Source organism: Heterocephalus glaber, unplaced genomic scaffold (assembly GCF_053883595.1).
Source record: "Heterocephalus glaber isolate CG9 unplaced genomic scaffold, H.glaber_assembly_v1.0 deba00001538, whole genome shotgun sequence".
NCBI lineage: Eukaryota > Metazoa > Chordata > Mammalia > Rodentia > Bathyergidae > Heterocephalus > Heterocephalus glaber.
Window position 1 is genome coordinate 37,065,023 of NW_028258333.1, and position 10,997 is coordinate 37,076,019.

The 10,997-nt window shown below is 42.5% G+C and overlaps 1 protein-coding gene across 5 annotated transcripts in view; it reads right to left on the minus strand.

Annotated features, from left to right (window-relative positions):
* Plpp1 (phospholipid phosphatase 1) overlaps window positions 1-10,499 on the minus strand; it is an 88,290-nt gene extending 77,791 nt beyond the window's left edge. For 2 of the 5 annotated variants that reach the window (XM_004848516.4, XM_087189378.1), the window contains exon 1: window positions 9,979-10,347. In XM_004848516.4, coding sequence (XP_004848573.1) covers window positions 9,979-10,036 — 58 coding nt within the window. In that variant the 5' untranslated portion in view covers window positions 10,037-10,347. Of the gene's footprint in view, window positions 1-8,297; window positions 8,475-9,978 lie in introns of those variants that run through there. The other 3 variants (XM_004848515.4, XM_087189380.1, XM_087189379.1) reach the window with 3 other exon arrangements.
* Between the last annotated feature and the right edge of the window lie 498 nt (window positions 10,500-10,997).

Here is a 10,997-nt window from a genome sequence, read left to right on the forward strand (position 1 = left end):
CTTTTTCCTCATTAGATGAGGAAATGAAACTCATAAGGAGCTGAGGTGACTTGTCTAATATCACATAGTAAAAGATGGATTAGAATTCAAATCTCAAGTAAGTGGGTGATTTAAGTACTTGACCATTCATGTAACAAATATCTGAATGCCTACTGTGTGCCACACATTTTCTAAACCCACATTACAGTGTTTCCATTCTGTAACTGGTAACTTCTGAACTCTTTGCAGCAATTATTTCCAGAAGTTTGTTGTGGGGCTTGGCTTTGCTTTGTTTTGCTTTCTGCAGATCTGAGGATTGAATCCAGGGCCTTGCACTGAACTACATCCCTAGCCTTATAGGTATGTACTAGCCAAAAATAATATTCCAAGTGCTTTCCATTATCTTTGATATAAAGAAGAGAAATGGTCCAGGGGCAAACTTCCAAAATAAAAATAGGCTTCATTAAAATATCTACCTATGTCCCCTTAGAAGGCTCTATGTACGTCTTGAGGATGGAGACCTTACCTCATTCACTCACTCTTGGTAATTCCAGTGCTAGAACATAATAAGCACTCCACAAGTTACCATACAATATTATCATTATTTCTTATGAGTTTGTTTTCCACAGCAAGCAAGTCGCTATCAGAAATCTATGGGTCTATTTTTCCAAAAATTTTTGTATCCCAGTGGTATGGTATAAAATTAAGCCAATACTATATGCCTCATAGGCTTCTGAGATATAACATGAATTTATCTAAAAGTTATCAAAGGCACATCCTAAGCATTCAATCATGTTTTTCTTCTCATTTATCTCTCTAGCACCTAAGCAGCAAACCAATCTCTCCTGACACAGATGAACCAAAAGGAAGGCAGAACCTGGTTTAACAAACTGCCAATTACCTGAGGCACTCATCCACTATACATTTCCTATATGTCATTTTCCGACACCCCACCCTGAAAAAGACTAAGGAAACATTTCCAAGCAGTGACAACTTAGCACTAAGCCAAAAGGTTCCAACTATATCTGTTGGAATGCCTCCCGAAAGGTGACTGAAGGTGACTGAACACTATACACATGATTCACATAAAAATGCAGGAAGGGCAAAGGTCCTCCTTTCCTGTGAAGACTGAGAAAGAATGCCTACCATGCTATTTGAAGACAAAGGCATATTACTGAACAAGGCATATATCCTCCAGATATATCTCCAACAAGTTACCCTTATTGCTAACTCTTGATAGTTAATAGGAGTCTGAATTAAAATGTCTCTTTTAGACAGAAAGATATATGGTCAAAATATGGTAAACAGATGTTGACTTTGAAACTATATCATAATCACACAGGATTAAGAGTCATAAACCAACACTGGGCATGGTGGTGCATGCCTGTATCCCAGGACTTAAGAGACTGAGGCAGGAGGATTGCTGAAAGTTCAAGGCCAGCCTGGGCTACATAGTGAGTTCAAGGCCAGCCTTTTGAATCAGTATTCAAAATTTATGAACCTCATAAATGCATTTCCTAGTTCCTAACATGCCACATCTTAGCTGGGTTGCCTTGGGTAAGTTTGGGAACTACCCTTGGCCTCATTTCCATCAGCTACAGAAGCAAGATGACCAAACAGCCCTCACGGAGCAAGATGAGGGACTGCACAGGCTGCACAAGGCCTAGAGAGCACCAGATAAATGTCAGTTATTAATATTATCCACTCTGATACTTAGAAATGAAGGTTACAGATTCACTATTTAGAATACCATTGGGATCTGGGTGTGACAGCACAAGCCTATAATCCGCACTCTGGGAGCCTGAGGTAGGAGGATGGCAAATTCAAGCCCAGTTTGGGTAAGCTTAGCAACTTAGCGAGACCCTGTCTCAAAAAATAAGAGGGCCAGGGATTTAGCTCAGTGGTTCCACCACCTCCTTTGAAAGCGCAAGGTCCCGAGTTCAATCCCTGGTACCAAAAAATAAGAATAAAAATAAAAATAAAAAATAAGAAAAGGGGTTGGAGATTTAGTTCAGTGTGAAGGCCCTGGGTTCAATCATCAGGAAAAAGAAAAGAAAACAAACCATGGGCCCAGGCACAGTGGCACATACCTGTAATCCCAGCCAAATAGGAGGCTGAGGCAGGAGGATCACAAGTTAAAGGTCAGCCTGAGCAACTCTGAGAAACCCTGTCTCAAAAATTTAAAAAGGGTAGAAGGCTAAGCTCAGTGTTCCCTGGAGTCAATCCTCAGTACTAAAAAAAAAAAAAAAAAAAAATGCTGGGGTGCTAGCTCAGTGGTAAAGCACTTATCTAGCATGTGAGGCACTGAGTTGGATCCCCAGCACTGGGGGGAAAAATGATATATACCAAAATCCAGCCATACTAGCCTCTTCCTTGTTAACCTTTCCAGACCGGTGATTTAGCTCAGGGGTGCCGCGGCCCGCCTCACAATCGCAAGGTTCCAAGTTCAATCCCCATGTACCAAAAACAAGAAACACTCTTTCCTCCTCTTCCCTATTGCTTGAAATCTTCCTCCATTCCTCCATGGCCCGACTGACTTTCATCCTTAAATCTCAATGTGTGTCTCAATTCAAACTTCATTTCCTCTGAGCAGCCTTCCTTGAGACTGTCCTTTCCCAAAGTCTCACTCTGCTATAACCGTTTTGATTCTTCCATAGCCATAATAAACCTGTTATTTTCCGAGAGTAGTATTAAGAAATCTTCGTACTAGTATTTTTAGTCCTAATACTGTACTAAGCACTTAATGTGTACTCAATAAATAATTAAAAGATGGAAAGTCAAATATTTAAAAATCTTGACATTGTATTCATCCAACATTAAAACAATTTCAGGTTAATATATGTCAAGTATTTGAAAAACAAGTGTAAGCAGAAGAAAGACTATTAGTAGGTATTACACAATGGTTTTTCTTTGCTGCCTGCCTAACTGCAGAAAGGAATTCAAATAATAGAATTTATACAAATGAGAAACTACAATTATCGTCATTCTAAAGCTTTAGGGATATTACTTTTTTTTTTTTTTTTTAAATGGGAGTAATCATTCCAAAGACTTGGACAATAAAAGCAATGAAGATATAACTAACTTTTCTGGAATAAGCTGAAATTCAGCATTTATTACTATATAAAAGTTTTTCCATTTGTTTAATTATACTGTGCCACAACTATACAGATCAATTTCCACCATGCTTCAGATAACTACTACTCGGAAATCATATGTGTGGCTTTTACACATGACTGATAAAACATTAGACTTCAAAGGCATTCCATGAGTACTCAAGGAAAACGTTTTGTTTGGGTTTCTATCCCTAATACAAAACTAGTTGGTGTTACTTCTAATATGTTACAGGTGGTAAGATTATAAATATTTTATTTGATAAACATATATTAAGTGCAAAGCACTTCCATAAATACTTAACATATTGACTCATTTGAGTCTCACAACAATTGTAAGATGTAGGTTCTTCTCCTATTACACTGCCGAGAGGAAAAACACACAAGCAGTGAACATTTCCAAAGCCATGCAGTCAGTAAATGGAAGAGCTGGAATTTGATTCTAGATATTCTGAATCCAAATTTTACCACTAGAAGATGTTGTCTCTAATGTTTTAAAGAAAAACCTACAGCTTATAAAGAACAAGTTTTTCCCAATTTTAAACTAGTTTCAGTTAAGTACAAAAACAAGTCTGCCTGAGCCATCTATCTGGACTTTAAATCTAAAGGCTGGGGGGAGGGGGATCAGGAAGAAAGAAGGGAGTGGGGGAGGAATGGAAATTAAAAAGACAAAAGAACAAAGATGGAGGGAATGGAGGGAAAGAAACTATTTGTTACCACCATTCATAATCTGTGGATGACAAACGCTTTTTTGAAAAGGAGAGACACAAGTGGGCCAGGCATTTAGCTCAGTGGTTCCACCGCTTGCCTCACAAGCACAAGGATCCAAGTTCGATCTCAGATACCAAAAAACAAAAAACAACAACAACAAAAAAATCTCTTTTGGTAGGGCTGGGGGTTGAACCTAAAGACACTACTCCTGAGCTACATCCTTAGTCCTTGTTAGTTTTTATTTTGAGACTAGGTTTTACTGTTACCCAGGCTGGCAACTTGTGATCCTCCTACTTCAGCCTCCAGAGTAGCTGGGGTGACAAAAATGCACCAACACACCAGACTCAATTTCTTTCATTAATAGGATAAATATTAACAATTCAAACTTCCAATTTTTTTGGTACCGGGGATCGAACTCTGGACCTTGCGCTTGTGCAGCAGGCGGCGAAACCGGTGAGCTAAATCCCTGGCCCAAACTTCCAATTTCTTATCCAAAAGAATCAGAATAATTCCCCAAACTGAGTAACATATTGGAAACTTTGGTAGAGCTCAGCCCAAAATGACTAAATAAAAAAGAGGTTAATAAAGATTCAAAGGATTTTATTCGAAGAAAATATACAGGAAGAATTTAACATCTCATAAAAGATAGGGGGAAAGTCCTCTGAACATTTCCAGGACCAATTCCAAACAAGGTAAACTTATGTTAAAGCTCAACTGTATGAGGAAGCAAGTAGAGCCAAATAGTAACAACTTCCTCCAGGCCTCTACTTTTGCTCTAAACTATCCACTTAAAGGCAGAGAAAGCCTTGTAAGAGGATTGCAGTCTGACTCAAGAATATGCCAGTTTGATAAATTTTTGTTCATCTTTTGAGATTCCTTTCCCTCTGCGGCTGAAAGCAAAAAAGAAAATTAAGTAAAATAGAGAAACTAAACCAGCAAACTTCTATCAGAACCAAAAGAAATTTCCTTAAAGTTAACAGAAGCTGAAAAGGCAGTCAGAATGGGCACTCTATCCTATTTGTTTTATTTATGTACACTGCCTAATACAATGCTTAGCACCTACTAGTCAACAAATGTGTGCTAAACAATAAGTGGATGGCCAGGTGTGGTGCATACACTCAGTAGGCTGAGGCAGAAAGATCCCCACAAGTTTAAGGCCAGCCTGGGCTAAATAGTGAGTTCAAGGTCAGCCCAAGTACATAGTGAGACTGTCTCCAAAGGAAGGGAGGGAGGAAGGGAGGGAGGGAGAGAGGAAGGGAATGAAGGAATGAGAAAAAAAAGAAAGAGGAGAGAGGCAGGGAGGGAGGGAAAAACAAAGGAAGGACAAATGTTAAGAGGGGAGGCACAAAATGCTGGAGGCTATTTACCAAGTATGAAATTTTTTCAAAATATCTTTTTTTTCCCCTTGAAGGGATCCACCCAGAGTGGGAGCTGGAAAAAGGACCACTCCTTAGGAGTTTACTTACAGGGTAGGAATGATGTCAGCATTATGATTAAGGAGCTGAAATATGGCATCCGTATTTGGGATAATCACTGTGGTAAAAAGTAACAGATTCCACAGGCAAACACCTAGTGTTGGCTGCCATTGTTTTTGATGCCAGATTTTATTATACACCTATGGACTTTGACATAATGGTCATATCACATCTGCAGCATGCTGAGGGAGCCATTAAACTCCTCCTTCCCAAGAAAGCCAAAACTAGGGCCTATGGGCTCCTATTTACATTTCCTATTAAAGGCCACTAGAATTGGTATCTAGTACATAAAGGAAAACTATCTCAAATCAGTTTTGGATATAGGTGGGTGTTATCAGTACAGGCTGGTAAATAATAGCACACTCAGACAATATATTCGAGAGAATTTAATGAAGGAACCATTTTCAAAGGTATAGGCAAGATTTGGGGAAAACAGCAAGGGATGGAGACATATGTATTCTCAGGTAGAAACATCACTATAATATCTATGTCTAAAGGGGAAACACAAGGTTTACAAGAACCCAGAAAGATGTCTAGCTGGCTGAGAGAGAAAGTCACTGAATAGGAGGTGTGAGCTACTGCGTCCTGGCAACACAAATCCAGCAGGACGGAAGTGACTCTTCCAGGTCTCCTGCTGGCTTCCTACAGAGTGGCCAGAGCCAGCTAGAAACTAAAAGGTAAAGGCTCAGCTGATACCCAGGCAAGTTGCCTCCAGAGAACAGAGCAGGGTGGAGAAAAGATCCTGAGGGGCAAATGGAGAATACGTACACACAAAAGTATTCTAAATGACTACCACACAAGGCAAAACACTGAGTTTTGCCAGCCAGTTTCACCTAAATCTTCTAGACATCGCCTGCAAGTAAACCATAAACACAGGAGTTCTTACTGTCCTAGATCAGGTTGAAGGGGGAAAAAGATTGTAAGAGTAATTCCAGGTAACTTCTGGCATCTCTGCATCTCTAAGAGTAAAGAGATGGGCATCCTTGTAATCCTAGCACTTGGGAGGCTGAGGCAGGAGGACTGCTGCAAATTCGAGCCCAGCCTGGAGATACACAGTGAGTTCAAGGCCAGCCTGATCTACACAGGGAGTCTCTGTCTCAAAAACAAAAACAACAGATGAGCCATTTCTCTACAAGACAAAGCCTTTCCCTGTGCTCAAAGGGCACCTATTCCATACCTTTATTGCACTTATCATGATATATTGTAACCTCTTGTTTACTTGTTTCTCCCTCATTAGACTCTGAGCTCCCTTAGGGCAGGGACTGTCCTCCTCATCTTTGTATCACCAGCATTCAACAAGGTACAAAGTTGGCCTTCAACCAATGTGGCCAGAATCTCTTAGTGTGTCCATTAACTGGCAGCCTAATACCATGGTGGCTAAAATATGTATAGGATGATCTCTAGCAATTAAACACTAACAAGCAGTATTCAGGACGTGGTTCATTCATTGGGCTAAGATATAAGCCCCTTCCATACCAGTCCACTATCATTCCCTATAGAGCAGTTTTTCTCATGTGCTCAATGAATATGGTCTTTTCTACTATCATAGGACCATTCATCAAAAGAACCAGAGAAGCTGAACAAAGTGGTACACACCTGTAATCTCTGCTACTCAGAAGGCCGAGACAGGAGGATCACAAGTTGAAGGCCAGTCTGGGCAACTTAGGAGACCCTATCTCAAAATTTTTAAAAATAGGCTGGGGATATTTCTTAGCACTCACTAAATTTCATCTCCAGTACCAAAACAAACAAATAACAACAACAACAACAAAAGTCACACAGAAAAAGATGGCAAGACTATGCTCCACTTCAGAAAGGAACCAAATATACACCCTTTCTCAGAATTTTAATTCTTTGTCCAAGGATTTACCAGGCCCACTGAAAAGGCTAATAAGAATATGTATATAGAGGAATTCATGTTTCACAGTAATGATGATGATTTAGGGACATAAACATATAAACACACAGTATATTTAATGAACACTTCAAAAGACATCACCCTTGCTAAAATGATAAAGTACATGCGTAACAAAATTCACATAACATCATCATATTGAAATAGATATGCTGTATAATGCTGGGGTGGTCATTAACAGGATCTGGAACATATTCACATTATAATTATGAATAACTTTCACACAACCCTGTACTTATGAAATGCTTAATCATCCTTGTGTTGGTATAGTCAACTCTTAACTGCAGATGCTCCACAGAAAACGTTAATGCCAAGTTGATAACCCTCTTCAAGCTACCATGATTTTAGGCTGCCAATCTCCTGCTGTCAATAGTACGGTGAATAAAATCAAATTTAATATGATCCTTAGACTCCACTAGAAATGAGTTTGCTATATAAAAACATCTTCCAAAAGTCAACATGAAAAACTTTTGTGTCACTGCTCTCCTTCGTTGCTGTTTGTAATATGTATCTAATTAAAATAAGTTAGTGAGATAAGTGACTTTCTATTTAACAACAGGAAATTCTAGGCAAATTGTAATAACACTGAATTCTATTAAAAGAAACCAGGACCAGGGATTTAGCTCAGTAGCACCACACCTGTCAGGCAAGCGCAAGGTCCTGAATTCAATACCTGGTACAGAAAAAATTAAATTAAATTTAAAAATAAAAACAAAAGAATCCAGTAACACACAAAAAAAATGTTTTAAATAAGGCAAATGTCTTTTTCCACAACAAACTCAATGCCTAAGTCCCCAAAGAAAACATTTTCCAAAACCACCAGTTGTTTTTTTGGTTTTTTTGGTACCGGGGATCGAACTTATGACCTTGCACTTGTGAGCCTGGCACGGCGCCACTAAACTAAATCCCTGGCCCTTAATTGCCTATTTTAAAGCCATTATATTCCTGCAACTGTTAGGTCAACGAAGCAATAAAATTAATCCCTCTAGGCCAATTATGTGATATTTGCATCATACTGAAAACATAATCCACGATTCTAATTTATAAAACTGTACTGCATACAGGTTTCTCCATTATACATGAGGTTTTTTTTAAGTGTGGATTTACCATGTGGCTGTGTGACATTAGCTTCAGCTGCCTCAGAGCAGTGGGCATTATGTTTCATCCGTCTTATTCAGTGTTTGGTCCATTTTTAAAATCCTGTTTTATAAATTAATTTCCCACTGGTAGGAAAAGGGGAGGTTGACCTATAATTATAGTATATAATTATGAAAATGATAGAATAATGTCCAATACACTAGAATTACCAAAATTACTTTTTTTTTTTTTTTTTAAACAGAGTCTCACTATGTAGTTCAAGCTGGCCTTAAATTCACTATGTAGCCCAGGTTGGCGTGGAACTTGTGGCAATCTTCCTGCCTCAGCTTCCCGAATGCTAGGATTTCAGGTGTGCACCCCAACACCCACATCCAAAATTACTTCCAATTGAACATTTTCCTTTCCCTTCATTAAAACATAAATAAAATTTAACAAATTTCCACTAAAACCAAGAATAAGTTGAAATATATTCCTAATTTAACATCTTAGCCAAAGGTAAACTTTTTTATTGCAATGAATTAATTTAGGTGTTTTAGGCAGGATTTAGTTTTTCCTAAAAAACAAAACAACCCAGGTAACAAAACCTACAAAAACTCTGTAAGACTGGAAGTAAGCAAGGAGATGAGATTGGAAATATGCAAGAATATTCAGGAACTACTGGTTTAAAACGGGAAATTTTGTTTTGAAGCCATTACGCAGACTTGCTTCTAAAACGCTAACACCACACATCTCCGACCTGAAAACTTGCCAGTATTACTACTTACATTACTTAAACAAGAGTCAGGCTGCAAACCTCCGGCAGGTTTTCTTGCTTTCCATAATATAAATAGCTCACAAGATAATTGCTTTACACAATACATATAAAAAGGAGAAATGCCACTTCTTGCAACGCCTATAACTTATCAAATTTTTCTCGTCAAAAGAACACCTGGCAACCAGAAACCCCCTGAACTGACGTCTTCCAATTATTAGGAATATAACGCCAAACTTGCTGCAGTTAAAGAATGGCTAATGCTCCTTGCGGGGCTGTCACTGGAGGTGGAGAGCTACGCCACGCCAAGGACTGCGCAGAGACGAAACAGCAGGTCTGGGATACCCTCCCCCTCAAAAGCAAGCTTCTTCAGACTCAACAGGCAGAAACTTGGCACCCTCAGCCCCACTTGCAACCTCACAATTTACAACCTGGCAGCACCTTCTAATTAGAAACGTTCTAGACTTTTATAGCCGAAAACTTAAAACTGCTTCTCACAAATAAGACAAATTAGGCACTGGTGCCTGCTACTGAGAAGCCGCAGTGCATCAAACCTCCAATTTCGATACAGAACCTGATGAGCCAGTGACCAGGCTTCTCTACAGCGGAGGGAGGAGCCCCACCCCCGCCAGCTAGAGTGGAAGGGGAAACAGAGGACAGGAGCAAGGGACGCAGTGCAGAGGCGTGAACAGGGTCAAAGCAGAGCTGAGCTCAGCACCGGCGGGCGACAGACAGGCAGCTGCGGCCACTCGGGCGCCGGGATACAGACTGCAAAGCGGAGCCCCGGGCTGCAGAAGTCGCCCCTCTTGTCCATCCCGGCCGCGCGCGTCAGGCACACCCCCTCACGCCCCTCCGCGCTCACCGGAAGCCCCGGCCCGCAAGCCCACGCCCCACGGGGCTCGCGCGCACACGCCCCTCGGGCCGGCGGCGCGTACGTACCCAGCAACACGCAGAGCACATCCAGGGCCACGTACGGCAGCCGCGTCTTGTCAAACATGGTCTCGGCCGGCGCTGCCCGGCGCGGGCGGTGGACAGAACTAAGGACCGGCGGCCGAAGTGTCCGATTCTCGAGCCTGGCTCAGAGGCTGGCGGCGGCCCCGAACCTCGGCTCCTCCGACCTGAAGGCGGACTGGGGCCCGGAGGCGCTCGGACCGCCAGCAATGGCGGAGGACCCCTCCCCTCGCAGTTCCCGCAACACTCGGTCCAGGCACTCGCGAGCCAGCCGCGGCAACTATGTCGCCCCAGGCCCTCCTCGGTCGGCTCCGGCCTGCCCCAGATGCTCGCCCTTAGGATCCCGGCACTGTCTCCAACAGGCGGGGCGTCGGGACTCGTGCTTTAAGGATGAGGACCGGTAGGGAGGAGGAACGCGGGCTCCGGCCCCTCCCGCCAGGCAGCGCCCGGCCGGCCAGCGCGCGGCCTCTCCGGCTGAGGGGGGCTGCGGGGCGTGGCCGGGGAACCCCAAGCCAGAGCGGGCAGCCAATTGGAGCGCCGGCCCCGTCCTGGCGACCTGCGGGCGCGCCGTGAGGTTGGACGTGGGCGGGGCGGCTCGGCCCCGCCCCGCCCCGCCCCGCCCCGCTGCGACGCCGGTTCTTCGTGGGTTCTGAACTCAGCCTCCTTGCGTCCGGCTGCTGGGCATTGCTGCTTTCGAAGGGGAGCGAGGCCCCCTAACCTTAATCCCAGAGCCTCAGCTACCCGCCACTTCTCTCCTGTAGGAATGGGTGATGAAGAGGTCAGGGTTGACAGTGACAAAGAGGCTACTCGACCAAACTTCAGTTAGGCGCCTCTAGTCCTCTTATCTGCGAAGCCTGTACCTTGGCCTTCCTGTCTAACCCAGCTGAACCCAATTTTAGCAAGAATCCTGCTATGTCATTCTCCCACCCTTGATATCTGATCACTTGATATTTTGATAGTTGATATCTGAACAAATTTCTTAGTCCCTGCACCCACTTAAATGTATA